The sequence below is a fragment of the Astatotilapia calliptera genome, chromosome 5, assembly GCF_964374335.1.
Source record: "Astatotilapia calliptera chromosome 5, fAstCal68.1, whole genome shotgun sequence".
NCBI lineage: Eukaryota > Metazoa > Chordata > Actinopteri > Cichliformes > Cichlidae > Astatotilapia > Astatotilapia calliptera.
In genome coordinates, this window is record NC_137426.1 from 34059425 (window position 1) to 34083281 (window position 23857).

Genomic DNA, 23857 nt, shown 5'->3' on the forward strand with positions numbered 1-23857 from the left:
AGCTGAGAAGCTTTTTTGCTTTTCTGACTGATAAACTTCCTAAATGTCAAACGCATTAATGTTGGTTTACAAATTGTTTTGGCACTAGTTCTGAAGAACTGATTTCTTTTCTGTGTGCCATGTAAGTGCAGCAGAGGAGTGTGATTAATGTGGAATCTGCGCTTTGTGGTGCAGTCATGCCCAGGTAAGTAAACTCAAGAAGCCCTCTTTGTTTTGGCTGTCAGGTGGGTGATAAGTGGTGAGGTCAGGGTGTGGGAAGGTATTTCCGGTTGACGTTGCTCAGCTTCCCAGAAACAAATTCACATTTGACTTCTAAAGGAAGGTATGTTTGTGAGATCAGTGGACAGAAGATCCAAAAGGAGTCAGGTTACTCGTCTTTAACAGGCAGCCCAGTGAGACCGATGCAGAAGAGAAACCCGCCATGACTCATTCTGGACGCGTTGTTGTCACAAAATACCCTGCAGATCACAATTTAACTGAAAAACGTGCAACAGATTCATATATGGAAATCTTTTGCTCTTTGTTGAGATTTCTTCTACCTGACATTTGATCCACTTTCATGACAGGCATCAAACACCCGGAATGCTTCGCAGTAAGCGGTTAAAAACACGTATTAACGCACTCACACGCACGCTCATGCGGTCACTGTATGCACACAGAAGGGTGGAGCCCTCCCTTAGTACTTTTTTCCCCTTACCGGCGGGGATCAGATCTTGACTTGATGCGTCGCTGTGAGGAATGTAAAGTGAGGGTTTTCAGGGAAATGCGCAGGGGCACACCAACCCGTAAATCGTCTTAGCCTCACACGTTTTTAGATCTCATCCAGTGCTAATTTCTCCAGTCTGCTTCCGTTTGATAATATCTTTTAATTTATGTGCACTTCACCGGCCATGCAGCGCGTACAGCCCTCACCGCGCGCAGCGCGTAAAAGCGAGTGGCTCCGGAGCGCCCTGGCACATCACCACTGCTCCGATCCTGGAGTGGAGAACGAAATCGTTGTTTTGGCCACTGGAATAGACCAATATCTGCAAGAAGTCTTCCACCACCTGGCCTTCCCCAGCCGGGACGATACTGTGTCGGCGAAAGATTTCACTGCGCTCTGTGCCGTTCTGGGACTGAACAGAGCTGAGGTAGGAAAGAAAACTGCGACCGTAAAGGAAACAGCGGGAGCTGGAGAACGAGAAGAGGAAGATGAAGAGTTTAGAGATATATGCTCTGGGCTTCCCAGCCAGCTCTCTTTCAAAGAATTTCACTCACGGCTCTGTGGGTATTTCCGTGTGCGCAGTGCGCGTAGAGGTACCGGGGAGTGTGCCTTGCGTCTGCCCGTTAGCGAGGATACAGAGCTGGTAGAGAAACAGATCCGGCTTCGGTGGCCACGAGTTAGGCGGAGAAAGTGTGTCAGTTTTGATCTGACAAAGGACCAGAATGGATCAGTCAACACATCTGTGAAAGATCGGACCTCAGAGCACCGTGAACCAGGTACTGGAGAAGGAGGTCTGTCTTATATGTGCATTTTAATAGCTCGATGATGGAAGCCAGAACATTTCAAATCCCTGTTTAGAATGTGCTCTGCTGTCTCACCTTTATTAAATTGTGCAGGATGACCTTATAATTATATACAACCAAACACTATAATATCACTACTTCATATACCAATTGTTAGTGCAGCATAATCCCAGGCTAATACAAAATGTATTATTACACTATCAAAGACTCTTATTTAGACTTGACATCTAGAAGAGCCCGGTAACAGCTGTCATGGCGGCGGGCAAACTGGGCTTTTGGGCACAAGCGTTTTAAAATTGTTATCTTTTTATATGTTTTACTAAAGAAAGTTTAATTTGCAGCTTCATTCAGGGTTTCCTCCACTGATCTTAATTGTCACCTTGCACACAAAAACTCTGTAACATTATTACAATGTTCATATTATAAATCAGGCTTTAGTTAGCGTAGGAGACATGGTTTATGTTCTGTAATCTGTTCTTAATCTGAGGTACTGGCTCCACAAGACAGAAGATGTCATCACTGTTGTAGATAAGAAGAAAGCATTTATCCATTGGGATGTTTTTTTCATTCTTCTCTTTATGTTTTTGATAAAGTTTTGGAACATTCAGCTTCTTTGTGTCTCAAACTGTTATAAAAATGAAATTATGAGAGAAGTTTAGATTAGATTAGATGAAACTTTATTAATCCCTCGGGTGGGTTTCTCCGGGAAATTCAGTAGTAGTTTAGTAGAACTGTCATCCACTTATCGGCATATAAAACATGACAAGCAGCTCAAACTAGATGCTGAGTATCTAAAAGGATGAAGAGAATCTGTCTTAATAGTTATCATGTTTATATCTTCATTTAAAATCTTCTACATATTTAGCGTTTTTGCCAGACAGGTATAGTGGAGTAAAAAGTAAAATCACTGAAATCTAATGAAAAGAAATATGCAGCAGAATAAATGGTAAATGGCCTGTATTTATATAACGCTTTACTAGTCCCTAAGGACCCCAAAGCACTTTACATATCCAGCCATCCACACATTCACACACTGGTGATGGCAGCTACATTGTAGCCACAGCCACCCTGGGGCGCACTGACAGAGGCGAGGCTGCCGGACACTGGCGCCACCGGGCCCTCTGACCACCACCAGTAGGCAACAGGTGAAGTGTCTTGCCCAAGGACACAACGACCGAGACTGTCCAAGCCGGGCTCAAACCGGCAACCTTCCGATTGCAAGGCGAACTCCCAACTCTTGAGCCACGATCGCCCAAAATGAAATAAAATAAATAAAATAATAAAATAAAATAAAATAAAATGAAATAAAATGAAAATAAAATGAAATAAAATGAAATAAAATGAAATAAAATGAAATAAAATGAAAATACACGCATTTCACTTTTAAAGTTCACCTATAAAGGTTATTAATGTAAAACTATGGATATATTATTATGCACATGATCTGGTTTCACTTCACTTGTTCCTCTTTCTTCTTCTCCAGATGAGGTGGCAGCTCTAAGGGAGCTGGTGGAGGACCTCCGCTCAGCGCTGCAGGGGAGCGATGCCCGCTGCCTGGCCCTGGAGGTGGCGCTCCGACAGGAGAGGAGCAGCACCCTCCCTTCTGCATCCTGCTACAACCCTACGGTTTCAAAGCCTAAGACTTCCATCACATTTATCCAGGGAAAACTAGTTCCAACTCAAAGAATTAAAGGACAGTTAAGCAGTGCTGCAGGAGACTCAGCAAGGAGAGTGGCAAGGAAACGAGATATCAGAGACCCACTTCTAAGGGAGCTGAAGCTGATCCGCTCCTCACGTGATGGGCAGCTGGAGGAGGCCATCAGATTCAATAAGCATCTGGAGGAGGAGCTGCAGTGGGCGTACCAGGAGGTGCGCAAGTTGCAGGGGGTGGAGGCTGCACTGAGGAAGGAGAACACTCAGATCAGGTTGGAGTTACTATTCATCAGTGGAAGGTTTTTAAAAGCTTGCTGGATGATATTTGAGTGGATGTAGGAGACTAGTGAGATGATCTTTGGTGATCTCCATCAGGAAGCGGGCAGAGGAGGCCAGGGAGGCTCTGAGCTCGGGGCTGCAGCAGGTTCGGCTGATCCAGGAGCAGGCCCGGTCTGTGCCCCAACTCCAGTCCAGGATCACCCAGCTTGAGACTGAGCTGCACAGATACAGGTACCATGTGTGGTCATGAGCAGGTGAAGGAATTCAGTACATGGGTGTGTTTGTGCATCTATTTGCACATCATTTGCTTGTGTACTCTGCTGATTTGAAACTTGATGCCACAGGGTGCCCAGGTTAAGCTGCACACAAGTTTGTGTCTAGGAGACCTTACGCAACCCCTAGAAAATAACATTTAATAAGCAACTTAACTTAGTTATGCAAAACCTGAGCATAGCAATAAAATGGACAGTTCTGATTATTATGGTACATGCATCACTTAGTTATTGCTATGCTATTAAATTTGAAATGTAATTGGTAAAAACAAAACAAAAAAACATTTACCTTAAAAAGGCATTTAAGGTATGGCCTCTGCCTTTTACCACCCTCAGAACCAGCTGCACGTGTGTCCTCAGCCCTGGAAGTCAACAGAACCACCCCGAAGACACTTGCAGCAAAACAGGTGAGTAACTGAAAAAACACAGATCAGTATGAGAGTGTTAGTGTGGTCTTATTGAGGCTCCACTTAAACAGGCCTAGAGACTGCTCAGTAACTCTATGGACATCACTGGTCGCTATGGAAAAGTATGTATTCTGTAATTGTGGGAGGTTGTTTGCTGTCGCTATGTGAAACCGGTCACAAAGAAACCAAAACCTTATTCCTTTAACAGTTGCCACAGAAGAGAAATCGTCAGTATTCTGCAGTCTTGGGCCCTAAGCTGTCTTTGATGACTGAACTATGCAGTTGCTCTGTCTGCAGATGCTGAGTGTCTACAGAGGGCAGTGGAGGGAAGAGCTGCATCTGATGAAGAGGAGGAGGACAGTAGGATGAGAGAGGAAGAACAGCGCTGCCTGATGGAGGTGAAGAGGCACATTGGACGAATGCACGGCTTTAGCAAAGGGTTAGCTAACATCTTGTGTTCATACTTGGCATTTTCTCTAATGTTAATCTGACAAATTGATAGCAAAAACAAAATACAGCTGGCTTTCTCACATCTGTTCTACTGTTGAAGAATTCAAAAAACAGTTTTCACGACACAAAAATGATTGGTTTATGTTTAGGGTTAGGCAACCGAAGTCACCAAAGATGTGTACTTTTTACTTTGCACCAATAAGCTCAAACACATATCTTAACATTCACTCTCTACACAGACAACACTAATGGTAAATGGACTGGTTCACACAAGCACTTTTTCCTATGCAAGTGCTTTTTATCAAACATTCACACACATTCATGCTCTGATGGATGCATCGGAGAGCAGCTTGGGGGTAGTAACTTGCCAAAAGATAGTTAACATGCAGACTGGAGCAGATAGGGATTGAACCACAAACATTCCCATAAGTAGGTGAGCTGCTCCTCCACAGCCTGTTTCTTTGGCTGGATTAAACTTTGGATATCTCAGTGTGGTGTGCATTGGGTCCTTAAAAAACTGAGAAAACTGGAGAAGTAGAGGGCAAACGAAGAGGTGGGAAGCCTACAAACCTAGAGCAGATGAACAGTCTCTGAACATATTCTTGAGGAATAGGAAAAAATCCATCCATGTATGCATCTGGTCCTTCAGCTCATCCATCTGCTTTTTGCTGAAGCATCTCCAGTGGTCTAAGTGGTAGGGTGGGTTTCAAGAAGCCTTTCTTAAGGAAGAGAAAGAGGGAGAAAAGGCTGAAGTATGCCAGGTTACACAAGAACTGGACTGAAAATTATTGTAAACAACTTTTATTAAATGATGAATCAAAATTGAAAATTTGAAATTTTCAGTTTCAGCAGCACTTCTAAAGACAACAGGGGGCACTTCTGTCAGAAAGGACCAAACCAAGAGCGGCCGCAGGGAGGCTTTAAACAAGCGGTGAGGAAAAGATGCTCTTGCTTTTTGTCAGTTTGACATATAAAGTGTCAGAAATGTATTAACAAAAGATTGTCTTTTCCACCGTTTTTTCTTATAAATCATAATTTTTGACATTTGCGTTTCTAGATTTTTTGTTGTTGTTGCTATAAATACACTTTAATGTTGGAGAATATCTTCTTATCAATATGTCTTGAATGTCCTGACACATCCTTTTCAGCTGGCTCATACTCATCTAGCTCCTTGAGCCTGGATGTCTCTTCCTCTTAAAAGGGACTTTTTAATTCTCACTGTCGCCAAGTGCTGCTCATAGAGGATCCTCTGACTTTGAGGTCTTTAGCTTATAAAAAATGCACCTGGAAGCACTGAGCTTTTTTTGTTTTTAAACCCACCCAGTTTGAACAGGATTGTAATGGGCGCATGCATTTCGTGTTCACTAGAGTCCTGAGGAAGAGGAGGAGAGGACACAAGAGGAAAATGCGAAAACACGTCTGTCTTTGTTGGAGGGCAAACTCACTGATTCGCTCGCGTTGCTGCTGCAGCTACGTAACAAGGTATTCGTGCATTGTTACACCTCATCAGCGCCATCTAGTGGTTCCTCCATTTCATTTTCTGTTGCTTACATTTTATATGTGTATTTGTGATGCGTTAAAAAGCCTCTGCTGACAGAGGTGCTGCTCATAAAAATGTATATAATAGTTTATATATAAATATTATATTCACTGTGTAATTAAGTTCATTTGAAGTAGGATTTTGGACCTCATATATAACATTACTACGCTTCCACCCCAACAAAACGAGCCTGTCATTAACTCGTGTTTATTCTGTTTAAAATTACACACAAAAAAATCAGGAATCTGTGATTACTTAACATTTAAGTGATTCAGACCAGGGTGTAATCAATGTGCCAGTATACTGTGCTAAGCACTGGTATGACATCATGCTGTTTTGGCTTAGCAGTAGTCTTACAATGAGTGAAAACGTTTGTTTTTTCTTCTAGAACATGTCCAGCAGGGGGCTGGGGAAGATGGTGATGGATACTTTGGATGTGTGCAGCAGGGGTGGAGCTGGTGCGTCTGCTCTGAGCTATCCAGTTTTATCCAAATGCTCTTATTTCTTCATTTTTGTTACTTTTTCAATAGCTTTTATTCCCCTTTCTCCGGGACCGTCCCAGATCCTGCAGGTCGCTGATTCTCTCTCCGTCCACTGATCCACAACTGCTCAAAGATGGAGGAGAAAGGATGACGGAGGAGGAGGAGAGACAGAGAGAAACTCCTGCTTCTACCCTCAGGATATCAAACTAGCAGTGTCAACCCACTGCTCATCTCCTGCTGAGTCAGCTGTAACACATGTGCTGTATTGCATGATTAGCTTGTTTGCACCATGTAATTTTCAAAGTATTTAATAATGAAATAATTTATGTAATTTAGTCTGCTAGTGTTTTATTCCGCATCTGTTTAGGTTGAATGATTATTTGTTTTTACTGGACTTTTCTTCCATTTCTGTGAAGACAGAAATTCCAAGGCCATCTGATCTGAAACACACTCAAGCTGAAAAGAAAAGCACATCCAAGAGACTCTTCAAAGAGACCAGTTCATCCAGCTTTCATTTACTAGTATAGCAAACGTCTACTAGACACGTTTGGTGGAATATATTGTACTTCAGTGATTCTTGTGTAATTATTGTCTCATTAAGTTGTGTTAAAATATATCCAAATACCTTTATTTTTTGAAAAGCTAATGTTTTCCAGGTTTCATTCTAATCAGATAACACTGAAAACCCCCATTAAACTGCACTGCTATCCTTGTGTCTCTTCTAATGTATCCGCTTTGAGTCTAAGCTTTATTTGGATGATTTGAGGATAGTCGGAGAATATCAGGTCATATCTCAGGTTGTGTCAGCACACACGAGGTGTTATTCAAAGAACATCCCTCTATTTGGCAGCCTTCATTCACCGTTTACGTCTGATCAGCCTCCTCATATGTGCTGCTAGGAAGTACCATCATCACGTGATGCCGTGTGTCATTGTTCAGATGTTTTAGGTAGCAGCTGGACAGAAATAATGCTTGAAGTTATGGCTAAAGAGTTTATGCACCAACAGACTTCCAGATGTTTTAAATGCTGCTTGCCAAACTACCAGAGAGCTGTCAGGCAGCCTCTTACCTCAAGGTAAAGCTCAAAGCAATGTAGTGCAGCTGAGATGGCATGTTCTCCGGACACTGCAGAGAACTTCTAAATGTCTGTTAGAGTCATCTTAACTCTCTGTGGTCGCTTCCCTACTTGCTTAGTTACGTTTCAGGCAAAGCGCGAGTACTGTTGGTTTAAACACAATTACTGTTCACAATTATTGATGAACTGTGCTTCCTGGTACGCTGAAAGCTTTAGAAACATTTGAGAGCCTGATCTGATGTGTGATTTGTCACAGTTTTATGGATAGCACCTGCAGACATCATTGGTCTTTATGGCTTAGGTTTTGTAAATTCTTCTTCTTCTATATAAAAGAGCTTCATTCTACACTGTCCAATCAGTCCAGTTCTAATAACAGATCAAGAGTAAATATAGCACCACAATTTACTGCAGCAAAGAGTCTAAATGTTTTTGTTAAGGAGAACTGTGTAACATTATCATTGTAGGCAGTGTAGTTTGGATTAATGTGGAAAAATGTCAGTTTTAGCCGTTTCAAAACAAATGTCTGCAAAAATTGGAGAGATGTAGGAGGTCTGAATACCTCCTGAAGCAAGTATAAAATAAATGCATGTTCCTTGATGGCTAATTAACTGTACTAAATGATATGCTGCAATATTAATAACTGCTAAAAATATAAAGATACACATCAGTGTGTAAAATAAAATTATGCAATTTAAATAGATCTTTGGCCAAGTTTAGCAACCATTATATTGACAATGAATTGGGCAAAAACGCGCGCACACACACACACACACACACACAGGGATGGTATGAAATAATATAGTTTATTTATTTCCAGCAATTTACAAAGACCTGCAGGAAGAAAGCCTTCCTCCTGCCTCACAGAGGGAGGCTTTTACAAAAGGAACACACAGAGAACACAAAGACCTCAGACCCAGTAAGACTGTCCATGTGTTTAAAATAATTTTGACATTAAGAGTCAAAAGCTGATATTTAAAGTCAGCGATGGCAGTCTGGGGGTCAGCGTGGTTCCCTGTGAGTTCAGGGGTTCAACAATTCGAAGCACTGAGGTTAACAAGGCAGCAGGTGGGTGGGGGGTTTTAAAGGCTGGATATGTAAGATAGAGGGAAGGATACATCTGGATTCATAAGAAGACAAAGAACCAGAGAACTCTGTGTTTTCTTTAGGTGTGTTGGACTCTTTATTTCTAATCCCAGACTTCCCAGATGCCGTGTAAAGCAACTTGCTGGGGGGTCTACCAGCTTCCGAACTGAACAAGAACTGATCTCCACTGCAGCGTCATATAAAATCATTATTACATTACACATAATCAACATATTGTACAGTTGTTTTTTTGTTTTTCAAAATCAGAGCTAAATAAACAGACACTACTCTGTGGTGAACCTAGTTCCTGATTAGTTATTCTGAATAGAGCTTGGCTCTGATAGGTTAAGGCCATTCTATGTCTCATAAGTATGCTTTCCCTGCGCGAGATAGGGCGCGTGAGCGTGTGTGTGAGGTGTGTAAGGACAGATATTAGGCACTGTGCTAGTCATTAGCCTCACTGCAATTCTATCGCAGAGAGTGCAAAAAAGCTCTACTGGCCTTCAGCAAAGAATAGAACGAAGACATGGTGACCGTGATACTGAGCCAAAATTAAAAATAAACAACCTTATATATAGAATAAATATAGTATGTACAATTTGCTTTGTGTGTTTCTAAAAATAAATAAAGCATTACATGCCCCATTTTTGAAGTATTCACAACTTTCCATTGACGTCGAGGCAGAATGCTGGCACCTGGTCAGTAAGAGAGTGGAGGGTACAGACTGAGTGGAGGGGTGCAACTCTTACAAGTTAAATACTGTAGAAAAGCAGACAAAACCAATGATGTCACTCCAGCTGAGGATGTGAATCCAGAGGACACACACAGGAGATGTACAGTTAGGAGAATCCCTGCAGTGCCCTCTGGAGGCGGTTTTGCAGATTACAGTACAATGTTGCATTTGACCAGCTTGGAGACGTTTACAGTGGTTGTTTGATCAAATTCATGACAAAAAACTATAATGATGAAGCGTTAAGAAGAAAGGAGGCAAAGAATTAAAGGAAAACAAAGAAAAAAAATATCACAATTTTAACATAATTGACACTTTAAAAAACATCATGAGATCAAAGATTTTAAACAGATACAATAATCAAGTTTTGCACATTCACACCATGTTCCCTGCACATGCATTCTGCTGGCCCCCTTTGGAAACAGTTAAGTCAAGCATCACATGCAGGTTTCTCCTGGACTGACACCGGCACTCGATACAGTCTGTCAACATGGCTCACCACTTCCCGTTTCATTCTCCTCCTCACCTGCGAGCCCTTGAATACAGAGTTAGCTGATGGCAGATCAGTTGTGTGGATATGGGGCACACGCTAAAGTTATCTCATTATGTCAATGATGATTAAAATGTGGTTAAATAGTATTCAGTTACTCCTATGAAACACTTTCCTCCCTTATTATCAGACATCATTTCAAAAACAAAAGGGAAAATACACACTTTGGCATAACTGGGGAAAAGTAACAACTAATAATGAATTCTGCCTCGGTGCTCAATCACACCAAGCAGTAGAATGGTAACATTAGTCTGTACTCGAGAAAAAAAAGGTGGAAGAGTTTGGCATTTTGCAAACCAATGCAGTCAAATCAAAAGAAACAGAGCTACTATGTTACAAAGGAGTTAGTCAGTGCAAATATACTGTTTACAAGACCGGAGAAACCTGCAGTCAGCTGAGGCTGAAGAAGTCGCCGTTGATCTGAAAACACTACGTCCAGATCAACAGAATCAACGTTCTGGGATTTGTTAAAAAGCAGTTTCCTATTGGCAATGTGATTTCATACCCAAATCCTATATTTGTAGGAAAGCTACAAGCTATACTTTCATAAAACAGCTATCTGCTTTGTGACTCTGTCCTATATACTAATAACTAATAGTAATAAACATAATTCCTGACAGTAAGTAAACAGGTTCTTGGAAAGGGGTAAAAGTTCCCAGAGATGGGGTTAAGGTTAGTGTACATACATGCAGCCTTATGACCTCACATGTCATCCACGGTCTCTTTCCATCATTTCCTGTCACTTATTACTGACATAGGAAGCTTTTGAGAGTCTGAAAGAATCTGAACTTTCTTTCTTTTAAACTAAGCTAACAATTGCTAACTGACAGCTTAGATGGCTTAGTGAACTTTTAGCATCATGACAATAAGTTAATTAATTAACTTATTGTAGTGTTAAACTCTTTTTTTTTTGTCTTGAATTACTCTTTTTTTTTTTCTCGGGGGGTATTAACCTAACTGTATGCATGTATTTCAATGGAAGGACAAAACCAGGTCTCCTGGTGAAATTTGCCCAAGAACAAGGAGCACAGGAAACTCCACAATGGCCGTATCAGTGTACAAAACCAGTTCTACTGTTACTATTCTATACTACAGAAATCTCCAAACCACATTTTTATTCAGCAATTTATAGTAGCAGAGGGTTATTGCTGGTTAGTGAGCTATGACTCTATCTGGGTCAAGGGTTAGAACTCAAATTTGCTGCACCTGATTATTGCAATTCTGCAGGAGATTTAACTGCTACATGTGGGACTTCATTGTGTAGTCTCACCAGGTTTTCAGGCAGACGAATTTAGAATTACAAAGAATTTGGAAAATTATGTTGACATTTGCATGAATCTGAATTGACTAAAATTCTTCCCCATATCCTCCTATGACCTGACGCAGTTCCTTGAGCTGTCTCTTAATTCACTACCCTAACGTGGCCTAATTGCTCTGTGGGAACCAAACATTTAGTACGGCCAAATATTCACACAAAATATCTGCCATCATTACCTTTCATCTGGTGCCAGACTGAACACGAGTCAGCATAACCTGGCGGCCTGGCTAAGACAACTTAACACACTTTCAGACTCTGTCCCAACTCTGCAGGCTTGTTCCAGTGCACTACAGCGTGTTGAGCCTCTTGTCACTTACTGAAAGCCTGGCTTGGGATACACAGCAACAACCGTTTTGTTTGTTCAGTAGAAAGTTGGCAGAAGCTTACATACAGGGGCACTGGTGCTGTTCTCACCTGGAACCGCTCAGGGTACAGTTCGACCTTTGCTGACTTCTTGGCACCACAAGTGGAGCTCAAGCTCAGAGGGAGTCGAGTTTTGATACACTCCTGACTGACAGTCACACAGCCATTACACACATATTTATTTTTTCTTAAGTGTATTTGCTTGTTTTTTCTGTGAATAAGGATGTTTTATGAGCACAGTTGGCCAACAATGGAAGCAGTGTAACCTGTGAGGACAGCACGGCTAAATAAACTAATTATGTGATTTCCAACACATCATGTTAAAACTAAGAGACGAGTCCATTGTTATAGTGACTGTCTGAAGTGCTGGACTCCCCTCAGGTCTGGTAGTCCTTATTTTAAATGCCAGAAATGGGCGTGAGCAGCTACGGAAAACAAAGCCTCACATCTTCATTTTCATACCCTGACTCAAATGAAGCCATCCACCCATGGAAACAATGTTAAAAAGGGATTTAGCTAGTTGGTGGTCCAGTCTCCTATAGTAAAACCCCCTAAAAGAGCTCCCTACTAGGAGGACAGTCCTATAGGTTCTAGTAAATCAGATTTTCCATTAGATCTCATATAATTATCATTCTATATACGTGAAGTAGCACTTGGTGATTATGCATTCTAGGCTTGTTTGGATGTTTTTTCTTTTTGCTGTCTTTTTTCTGTCAAGGTTTCAAGTGTTAAATGTTTTTAAAAACAAGACGGCGAATGTTCCCATTGAAAATAATGAGGACTGGCCGTGCACATAGAACAAATATCCATTCATATATCAGCTATCAAATGCATCTTTTTGAACAATAACAATCATTGTCAATGGTATGATAACAAAAGTGGCAGGACTCATTAAGTAAAATAACGGTGGAGTAATGAATCCATCACTGGTGGGGTTTTGTTGCGTGGTTGAGGTGAAGACATTCCATTTTCTCTAAGGTGGATTTGTGGGCTGCTGCTGAGCAACAGTGTCCTGATATCCTGAAGATGAAATGCTACGTGCACTATATGCACCGTCAGTCAGAGCCTGACAGGAGTTTAGCCCTTTCGTTGTAGATGTCCAGTTTCAGTGTTCAGACAATGCGAGTGATGTTCGTCACTGCTCGAGCGTGCAAGGATACAGTAAGGATTTAAGTTGTTTTTATGTGTGTGTGTGTGTGTGTGTGTGTGTGTGTGTGTGTGTGTGTGTGTGTGTGTGTGTGTGTGTGTGTGTGTGTATCTGTGCATGCATTCAGTTGCCCACGTTAGTGTCTCTGTCCCCGATGAACCAGCGCAAGTGGAAGCACAGGGCTAGGAAGCCAGTCCCCAGCAGGTCACCCAGGGCGGTCAGGTACGGGATGGAAAAGTTGTCAGGGTCCATGCCCCGACCCCACATCCAGTGGACCATCCAGTCTGCCAGGTAGAGGAGGATCATGACCTGAAGAAAGCATAGCCAGATTTAGTGAACAATGATTTTTACATAATATTTGTATGTCATAACCAAGACGCAAGTATCAATATTTCGGAATTCCTCAACGACACCCTTACAATGTTGTAAAATGATGTACAAACATATCTGTACCTGCAGTAGTGCAGCAAACAGGTAGAAGGTAATGAAGATGGGTGTGAGGGTGGTGTGTCCCCCCCTCAGGGAGTTGATGGTGTAGAGGAAGACGAGGTGCCCTGGGGCAACCAGCAGGAAAAGTACACGGGCTGAACGGGAGTTCACAGCTGGAATGGAGAGAGACGAACATGAGTTACATACGAGGCGATAGCATGATGGAAAACGCTGGACAACACTGGAAAAGACTCTCCTGTGAAGCAGGAACAGGACATGCCAACAAGGCTGTGTCATTAAGGTTATTTTTGTACTTGTTTTCTTTGAAATTCTTTAAAATAGTTTTGTTTTTCATAGTTGGTTTGTCTTTTAATGGTTCTTTGACACACTGTTGTGGTTGTTTTGTCTCTGTTGTTGTTTTCTGTCTCTGTTGTCAATTTGTGACTTCGTGGTTGTTTTCCCTTTGTTGAGGCTTTGCCGTTTTCTTTGTTTGTTAAATGTTTGTAGTTATTTTGTCTCGCTGTTCGTGCTTTCTCACTTTGTCTGTTGTTGCTTTGTGGGTTTTTTCGACCTTTCCTCTGTTTTGCCTCTTTGTTGTCATTATTTTGACTTTAAGTTACTTAAAATTTTTTGGTGGTCATTTTATGTCTGCAGTATTTTTAAACTCATTGTTGTTTAATTGCAGTCATGATGCACCTCATTATAATTATTTAATGGATTTCCTGATATCAAATAGTAACATCAAACTGGGCCCTGCACGAGCTGGCTTGAAGGATAAACTATGAAGAAGTCCAACACAGTTAGGATTTCTTTGTATTTGCTGGCTTGATAAAACCTCGAGCCCAAGTTGTAGATGACGGGTATCACAACAGTGGTAATCAGCTGTCTCTGTTAAGCCGGGTTTTCTGCTTCAAGCTCCGTGTGTGTCCATATGAAAACGTGCATTTTACAGGTTTTACTCTTGTTTTGCACAAATATCCCCATGAGTGCCACCTACATGAGTAAGATCTAGTAAAATCTATGAAGTCATTGCTGCAGATAAATGTTAAACTGATGATTAACAATTGTTTTATGGCTGACTGCACTGTCTGTGCTGCTGGTTATTTCTGAGCGGATAGACCTGTGAAACTTTAAACTGGACCCATTTAAAGATTAAAGATTACTTTAGTGTGTGAGCAGATGAAAGTGAAATAACGTTATTGATTGATTGATTCCTGGTGTGTGTTTTCTATTTTAGTAGCTGCAATTCCAGCGGTGTAAATAAGACTTAACCGCACATTAGAATAAAATCTAAAATCATTTTATATATTTTCTCTATAACCAAATGAATACATGCACATTCCTGTGACAATGCAACACACGGTTTGCACTTCATTCAGTGATTTTTACTAAGGTAGGGCTTAACAACTTCTACACTTCCCCAACAAAGAATCAGTATTGCTTTTAAAATACGCTGCAAATAAAAGAATCAGTAAAATCGCAGCACCTCCACCTGACTTTAAACTAAACTCTGCGTATAGCCTGCTCCCGCCCAGGTTACATTGTCAGCATAATGTAAAAAAGAGTGGCTCTTATCACACAGAAAACACTTTAAGCTCAATATAGCCAGTAGTCTCACTTGTAATACACCCTCCGTATGGAAAAAACTGTTTGTATGAGATAAAGAGTGGGCGGGGACAGTGGAACATTTATTCCACTGCTGCCTGATAACTTACTGGAACCAAAGAAGGAAGTGCAGGGTGTGGGACACTTCCTGGGGGCTGGGTTGGGATCCCCCATGGGTATACCGTTCATGTGTAGATAGGTGGAGATTCGACTTGCCTGAACTGCTACCAGGTTACCTCCCACACCTGGCACATGAAAACATGACAAATCAACCTCAGTACTAACAAAAACATTTCTCCAGTCGAGTATTGTGGAGCTGGCCTTTAGCCGTGCAAGAGCACGGTGCCATGCCAGCTCCATCGGTTAGTATTACCGCAGTGCACATATGCTTCCTCTGGCAGGCATTAGTCAGTGTGTCACTGTTACATGACACAGATGGGTGAGCACAGCAACAGCTCTAAATACACAATTTAATTGGTTCCAACAGATTTCTCTGCATTTGTTGTTTTACTAGTTGGCATATTGAGGGTTGTTATTTCCACCTCTTTTGTACACTTTTGTTCTCTGACTGCTCACCATTGATGACTGGAGTGAAGACAGCCATGCCAGCAAAGTTTGGGTTGGTGACAGTTTTGTCGAGGATCAGACCACCGACACTGAAAGACACACACAAGCAAAAAAGTGAACAAAAAGTGAACATACTGCTATTTACCATACAAAAACATGGGTAAACTGAGAAGAGAGAACTACAATCAGACATTTAAAACACTTAAGGACCCATCTGTAATCTCGTATACATTATAATCCGTTATCCTGTGGAACACATTGGAGGAATCTTGAGGAAACCCTCGTTGTGATTTAGCACTGTATAAATAAAACTGACTGTAAATGTACTCAAAAACATATTTAAAGTTTTATTTATTAATTTAATATATTCTGATGGATTCAGCCCTGAGCCTGAAAAGAAAACCTAAGCACCCTAACTAGAGGCTTCCTCATGGCCAGCAGGGGGAGACTCCTGCGTGTGCAAAAAGATGCCTCATTGGGTTTTCTCCTGTTCTGAGGATCGGGGTCTAGGATGGTGTGGAGCCTAGGTTGTTGGTAGGCTCTGTGACATCATCAGTGAATACAGCAATAGTAACTGAGAAAAACAAAGGCAGCACTGTGAGTTAAAAATCCACATAAGCAAGCACATCCTACCTGCTGATGGCCATGGCGATGATGACTGGCTCCCAGCCGCAGTAAAGGACCTCTCTGGTGGATGGGATCTTCCTGGCTATCAGCACCCATAGTGGGCACATCGCCACAAAAACTGCACACACTAGAGGGTTGGCATAATCATTGTACTCTGAATGGGGGGAAAAAAAGATATTGATGCTTTAGCAGGAACATCTTTGTCATATTTTGACATAACAAATTTTTCATTTTTTCATTTTCTGAGAATTCTATAAAAAAAACCACCTTGGACGTGACTGAAACGCAACATAAATCACACACTGGCAAATTTTGACTGTTTTCATTTGGATTGCCGTTAAATCATGGCCTTTCCTGCAGAAGGCAGTACTGCAGCTTGACTAACAAATGCAGGAGATTACAAAGCACCACAAACAGCACATTAAGTACACGGGCTGGTTACAACACCCAGACACCAGCCGTGTTTGTGAGTGTCTAAGCCAAAATATCCCAAATAAGCTCAACAAGCAGCAGTGAGTAAGACTATAAAGTCTGTAGATTCTCTGACAGACTAAAGAGCTACAGGATTACTCCACACTCTGCGTGTCAGTGTTTGTCACTGTCTGTGGTGTGCAAATGATGGAACAGCAGGGAGCTCGATGGAGCTGGGTGTGCTGCTGGTGAAGATGCTATCACAGCGCTAACAATACAGCCACACAGCTGTGGAGTTTCTTGCCCCGGAACACAGCGAGAGTAGGTGTGGGCGGCTTTCATCCTTATTTACCAAAAGCAGAGCAACATTTCATACATTCTACTCATGCCGCTCCCTTTTCTTTAATAACTTCAAAGGTAAAGAAGACTCTGGAAGCTGTTTGATGGATCTACCAACTATCAAAATAATGTTGAAATGATTCTGTCGGAATTTGGGAGTTACCTTCAGTTGCGAATCAGAGGCTCAGTTTAAGACATGCGAGAATTTGAGACGGCAAGTATCCACTATTCAAACCACCTAATTGAGCACATCCAGGTAAAATAATGGATCGCACACCTGTTTTCAAATGGAAAAAGCAAAAAGATCTGTGGGTATGCTCGTCATTTCCGTTACCTAGCTCTTTGTAGAGTCCTGTTGAGATGCCTGCCAGCAGGGACAGGGTGATCAGATCTCCTAGGCTAGCAGCGATTGGCGTGGCCACATTGTCAGGGTTGATGCCGACTTTTCTGGATGCAACAATCACGCCGATCATGATGAGACCTGTGAGATTTTAGATCAGAGGCATCACAACACAGAAGGCAACAATGCTCTTAACTGTCCAACAGTACTCACTTAAAAAAACAAAAAGAGTTATTTTGATGCTTGATTGCTCAATTGGGATTCTTTTATTTCCCTTAAAGGAACTGACTTTGGCAAATACAAAGCCTGGTTACAAACAGCATGTGGGAGTAAGAGCCAGCACAATGTTTCCGCATATCTAAAATGTTTAAGGTTCTTTCCTACAGCAACCACAGACAGCTCATGTTGGTTTATAGCAAAAACAAAACAGCAACAAAAAATGGTTTTGTCTGAAAAACAGTTTCGAAAACAGCTTCACTCAAACGTAGTTGTTGAGCTGATGAAAGCCAGTAAAAACATGACGACTGCACCTATAAAGCAATCTGATGTTGTCAGCGTGGTTCCAGGAATGTGTGATCAGTCCACCACTGTGGTTCAGACTGAAAGTTCTCAACAACAACTGACATCCGCTGTCCCCAGAGTAGGAAACCTACCGAAACCTATCGCCCAACTTTTCAGCTGGTGCTACTTTAAAGTTTGTGGGTTTTACTGAAATGCTCTTATATTTGCTAGATGGAGATTTGTGGTGCACACAGAATGAACCCTGGTGACCTATGAGGTTGGACATATTAAAGGTTTTTGTTCAGATATAACAAATATGGATACGACTTCCATGTACCTGGGTATAGATACCTCAGGATGAACTGTCATGTTTGTCACTTAAATGTTGATCTCACCAAAATTTTCAAATGTTTTCCATTTCACACTTTGTGTTTAGTACTAATCTGCATATAGCATGCTAACACACTGAGCCATGATAGCATGTTGGGACTATTATAGCAGCTACATCCAAATATTACACATTTAATCCTACATACTACAAAGGCCAGCAAAACATTGACCAGTTCAATCTATTAGAATTATCCAGATAACTAATACTTTAGTTTTATTTTAGTTTAAGGCATTTCATTGATTAGAGATAAGAGATTCTTATTTCTTCTGTGGATGCTTATTTACACACAATTTATTTGCAAAGCATGTTTTCATTGCACTTTACTAATGCATGTACCATATTATACACCTTAGCCAAAGGCAATATTTTTTGTGAACTTTTGGCACATCATATTAAAGAAAATAACATAAAAAAGTACCATAAACTACTACTAAAGGGGCTAACACTAAAGACATCTTATCTAACTGATAGCAAAATGAGGTTAACTTATTTATCAACTCCTTTTTGTGTAGATAACTATGGTATATGGACTGATTCTCATATAGTGCTTTTCTACTCTCCCGGAGTACTCAAAGCGCTGTATACAACATGCCACATTCACACCAGCATTGTCTTCTAAGTTTCTTAGTGCTTCCTAACTACCATTCATACTCCGATGAACACATCGGAGAGCAATTTGGGGTTAGCATCTTGCCCAAAGATACTTGGCATGCAGACTGGAGGAGCCACAGATCGAACCGCCAACCTTCTGATCAGTAGATGACAAGCTGAGCTACTGTATAGCCACCCTATAGAGTGGTTCACACGTTTGCCTATCAAATAAAGAGCTGAGGTTCAAGAAGGAGGCACATGTGCCTTACGGTGGTGCCACGAAGGGCATCAGGTACTAAAGAAATCTGTCAAATCAAACTCGTGGAGCTACCTGCTGTGGTGACCACTTATGAACAAAGAGGCCGCTAAATGTAGCTTCTTCTTCTTCTAGTTGTAACTATCAAGAGCTTAAACAGCACTTGAGTGAAAAAGACTTGCTAATGATGGCAAATTAGCACTGAGAGTTACATAAAATCCCGACGTGACTGATGAGTAGCACTGTGAACACCCCTCACTTCCCAACTGGTGACCATACCTAGCAGCAGAGAAGCGATGAAGGCGGTGGCCACACTAGAGGCACACAACAGCACTGCATGGCCCAGCTTGAAGTGTCCCTCTGGGATCCAGCCAAAGATCACAGCAGCTATGGAGGCCAGGAACCCCACTACTGTGGCTTGGACCTGGGTGAAAACACACATATACAGATTTACCATAAGATAGTTCTTGTTGCTATGACTCACAGCTAACATGTAAACTCCTGATGAATGATATTATTATGGCCCATATAAGCATATTTCAGTCAGTCCATATACAATTTTTGACCTCATCTTCTTGATACATACAGTAACATTACAGGCTGCTTCTCAAAGTCAAGGAGGGATTCTTATCATCATCACCATCATCAAATACTGTTGAAGGGCTGGTCCATTATCTACCATCTTTCTAATTCAACCAAGGACTGCGTGGGAAGGAAGGTGTGTATTATTACTATTCTTACAGAACAATAAGTACAGTTATCAAAAAAAGAAAGTTTTCACAGACTACACAGGACTATGTAGTCTGTGAAAATCTAAGATCACTCTTCCATAGGAATTAAGAGAATAACTAGCAGCCAAATACTGCCAACAGAATGGACTTGATTAACTGACCATCAGCAAATGTGAAATGTACCTCCATATAAACAGAATCTCTGGCTGTTTGCTGGTTTGGGGCATTCACATGTATGTTAACACAAAGTTATAACCTTCCCAGGAGTGGACGTTCCTGCAAATTCATCCCAAGGTCAGACCGTGCAGGGCTCGAAGAAACAGCAAGAAGCTCTAGAAGGCCTCAGTTTGCATGTTAAATGTTACAGCTCGTGACGGTACAATTGAAAAAAGACTAAATAAGTATGGCTTGTCTGGGAAAGTTGCCAGGACAAAGCATCTTCTCTCTAAAAAGAAAATGGCAGCGTGGCTTAGAGTTGCAAACCTGCATCCAAACAAACCACACAACGCAATGTGCTTTGGACAGAGCAGACAAAAGCGGACATGTTTAGCAACAATACACATTGCTATATCTGGGAAATCTATCTGTCCGTCCACCAGATAAAACTTGGTCAAAAACCGGGTCTTGCAACAGGAAAATCATCCCAAGCAAGCCAACATATCTTCAAGAGAACAGCTGAAAAGAACCCAGTCAGAGCTCAACCTGACTGGATGCTGTGGTGGGACCTTAAGAGAAACGTGACAAAGACTGTAAGGAAGAATGGTTCGTGACAGACTGTTAAATTTACACAGAAAACAGTTACCTGAAGTTTTTGCTGCTAAAGGTGGTATCTTCACAATGCTAGTATTATTGTTAGCGTAGCATGCCTCCCTCTTGTCTAAATATGGTCACTTCTGGCTCCAAAAAAAAAAAAAAAAGATAGTGACTGCCATAAAGGTAAAGTGGAGGCTTGAGTGTGGAGTTCACAAATCAATGAGTAATGTCACGGCGGCTATGGTGCACACTCGCTATCTGTTTCAGTGTGAGTTCTCAGAATCATATGAAGCAGTTTCCAGTGTAACCGCCTTCAGAGAGCACCACTGTGACCCAGTGTGAGTGCAAGATAACCCTAGATAGAAAGTTGTGACAGCATCGGCCAACACTGGCTTAGTGTTCCAGGAACAAGGACTCACCAGGTATTATATAACTATAAGCTCACATCACTGCAAACTACTAGGGTCGGGGTCTGTGTCAAGAGAGACCAAACAAAGACTTTAAGCAATAAAGAGATTTTCATGCCTTTGTTTGTGTACAATAAATAAAACACACTGCAAACTAATATAAAGAGCCGAGTACATGCAGCTTGGCTGCAGTGAGAGCAAGTAAATCAAGCACAAAATAGACCATACTCGACTGACATGTCTGTTCTGTCTCGATCCTTTTGAACGTGAGGTCAGCCCCTATCTCTTTTACAAATGTTACTGTGCTCTGTAGTGACTGGTCAGTGTGTTTACTGTGTGCAATAACTCGTGCAACAAGCTTTTCCAGACAGGCTGGTAACTGGCTTCCTGAAATGCGACATAAATGTGAAACACTGTACATTTGGGCTAACCCTCTCACGGCAGACGATGCAGATTGGCAACAAGTAAAAGCTAACAACCTGATTACCCCACATACATATTTTATGAGGTTTTTTTTACTCAGACGTACCACTGCAGGTATTCTTTTGTGCATTAGCAACAAAAACTTAATTTGAGCCTGAGAGGGTTAAAGGACAGACTGTATTATGGGGACCACAATTTACAAAACGATCATCTTGCTTTATACAGTAAGGCTTTAAATCAGTGATAGGGACCATAAACACATCAGAAAAGGGTTTACTGAGGTAGCAGAGCAAAGTACCTAGGAGCCTTTTTCCTCTGAACTCCCAAATAATTTGACTTTCAAACTTGACGGTGACAGTAATAAAATTTGGAATACTTGCTGAGAATGCAGATTTTGACTTGTTGATTAGGACGTTTTTGTTAATGGGAAAAATTTTTATTCACAAATGCAGATACTTTAAAGCTAAACCATGTATAAACAGATGGCTGAATGACTTTAAACTCTGGGCTAAATCGCTGAAACTTGTGAATAACAAGAAAGCTCATAAACTTGTTGTTTTATTTAACGAGTTTAATCTATGTTAAAAAAGAAACCTCCCTATTTTATAATCATGACTGCCCTTTTTTGTTCATGTTATTTTTTGCCTTTGGTTCAAATTCTTCAATGACTGTTCTTTCTTTTTGTGCTAACTCTTTTGGCTTTGTGTTTATTGGTTTTTGTTTGTTTGTTTTTTTCTTACTATAATGCTCAACCGAGGATATTACATATTCAGATTAATGATGGTGCCTTGTATGTTATACTGTTGTTTGTAAATAAAGTTCTTAAAAATAAATAAATAATAAAAAAATAAATAAAATTTTTTTTGACCTTCAAGCAGAGAAATCTACCCCCTGGTGGCCATCAGAAACACTGCAAGCTTAACCTGTTAACATCTACCAGTCACCTGTGACCTGTTCTCATCTAGATGCTTATATAGATTTTTTTTCCTGCATGGCATTAGTCAGTGGTAATCCTACAACTTAGTTTAGGTGCATGCAAAAGGGTTGATTTTAAAAGTTACAGCTAGTTTTGGTGCTTGTTTAGCATGTAGCTAAAATGCAAGCTAATCCTAGTCCTACCGCGAAGTGGTTCAGCAGGGACCTGATGAATGTTAAGCTGTTAAGGCAGTGCACTGACCTAATTTTAAACCCATCTTTTATATTCTGTTTCAAAATATTTTGATTTCAGTTTGAGATTTTTTAAAACTTTGCTGCTGCTTTGAGTATTACGACATGATTCCACTAGTACTATAATGCATTTCAGTGGTCTCGTTATGAGACTGGTCTGTTTAATGGATGTAAACATGGTTGAAGATGCTCCGTGACAGCAGTCTTCATTGTGTTTCCTGTACCTGGATGAGGGCCAAGTTCCCCATGATCATCTTCCACATGTCCTTGGCTGTGTCCATGTGCCCAATATTAGCCTGAAAAACACATAAGAACGAAAACGTTATCATGACCATGTGTAAGTAGCTGTGTGTGTTTGTGGGTGCGTGGGGGGATACAGAGTGTTCACAGTCTGTTGCCTCTTGGTCCCATCAGAACAATAGGGCGTCAGTTCTCTGGACAAAGACACTCTGATCTGATCCCCCACCCTGCGGCCGACTCCACTTATCTCATCTCTGCTCTTTCACATACACACCCTTAAAAACACACACACACACGCACACACTGATGGTCTTGTGTATCAAGTGGCTACAGTGGGCTACTGTGAACCCAGATCAATGATCCTAATGCCCATCCACAGTGAGAGGACACAAACAGACAATCTCCTCTTCCTCTTTGTCCTCGCTCGTTTGCATATGCAGAAGGAAGGGAGACAGCTGGATACATGAAAATCGCCCGTGAGGATATCACTTCATCCTTGGTTCTTCATTGAAAAGTGTATGAACTGCATGATCCCACTGCATGACTCAAGACAGCTTCCAGAGCTTTAAATATTTTGTGTTACCTAATCTGTGAATTTAGTGTAATGCCACGTGAGATACGGCTTTCACCTTTAATTTTGTCTCTAACGTTTATCCTCTGCTAGAGTGTTTGTTAATCACTCGTTAAAGTGATTTTCCCTGAACTTGTACTAACGTTTCTACATGAATATAGTTAAATGATTGGTGAAGATCCACAGCCGAACCCATAGAGATGCTTTCACCAGTAGGCGTGTGTGTGGTTGGTATTGTGGTGGTTTGATTCAGACAACATAGCTTCACAAAGCGCCTGTGTATGCTCTTCTAACTGACTGATTAACTTTTAGGGTTGTTAGTAGGGGTGGGGGAAAAAAATCGATACTGTGTAGTATCGTGATATTTTGTTTGCTAATAATGTATCGATACAGGGACAGCAGAAATCGATATTTTGTTACAAAAGTTTTTGTGGACTGGAACTCTGACTTCAGAGCATGTTGATCCTTTTTCTGAGCAAGAATCCTGACATTCCTTCACTGTCCAAATGTGTTTAACTTTTTTTTTTGGCAGCAATAAACATGACAGTTTACTTATTTTAATTTAAGACATGTTTTATTTTAATTAAGTTTAAAACTTTTTTATTTAATGTAAAATTATATTTTGTTTTATTTTACTTTCAAATTCTTCAGTT

General features: G+C 41.1%; 2 protein-coding genes across 6 annotated transcripts in view; one reads left to right on the forward strand and one right to left on the reverse strand.

The window, feature by feature from the left end:
• Positions 1–354: 354 nt before the first annotated feature.
• LOC113022993 (EF-hand and coiled-coil domain-containing protein 1) lies at positions 355–7298 on the forward strand. Of its 4 annotated transcripts, none has more exons than XM_080302132.1 (9): positions 357–1494; positions 2990–3431; positions 3535–3669; positions 4047–4117; positions 4415–4556; positions 5411–5498; positions 5936–6049; positions 6496–6565; positions 6638–7298. In XM_080302132.1, exons 1-9 carry the CDS (start codon positions 873–875, stop codon positions 6703–6705), a joined length of 1752 nt encoding a protein of 583 aa, XP_080158258.1. In that variant the 5' UTR covers positions 357–872; the 3' UTR covers positions 6706–7298. The 4 variants fall into 4 exon arrangements, with proteins under 4 accessions (XP_080158257.1, XP_080158258.1, XP_080158260.1 ...); XM_080302134.1 differs by having other exon boundaries at positions 360–1494; positions 6670–7298; XM_080302133.1 differs by having other exon boundaries at positions 360–1479.
• Positions 7299–8448: 1150 nt separating this feature from the next.
• The window catches only part of slc41a1 (solute carrier family 41 member 1), a 31773-nt gene continuing 16364 nt past the window's right edge, over positions 8449–23857 (reverse strand). For both annotated transcript variants that reach the window (XM_026169011.2, XM_026169013.2), the window contains exons 4-11: positions 22618–22689; positions 19192–19336; positions 17168–17314; positions 16090–16237; positions 15466–15545; positions 15000–15134; positions 13309–13457; positions 8449–13164 (exon numbers count right to left, since the gene is read on the reverse strand). In XM_026169011.2, coding sequence (XP_026024796.2) covers positions 12979–13164; positions 13309–13457; positions 15000–15134; positions 15466–15545; positions 16090–16237; positions 17168–17314; positions 19192–19336; positions 22618–22689 — 1062 coding nt within the window. In that variant the 3' untranslated portion in view covers positions 8449–12978. The remainder of the gene's footprint in view (positions 13165–13308; positions 13458–14999; positions 15135–15465; positions 15546–16089; positions 16238–17167; positions 17315–19191; positions 19337–22617; positions 22690–23857) is intronic.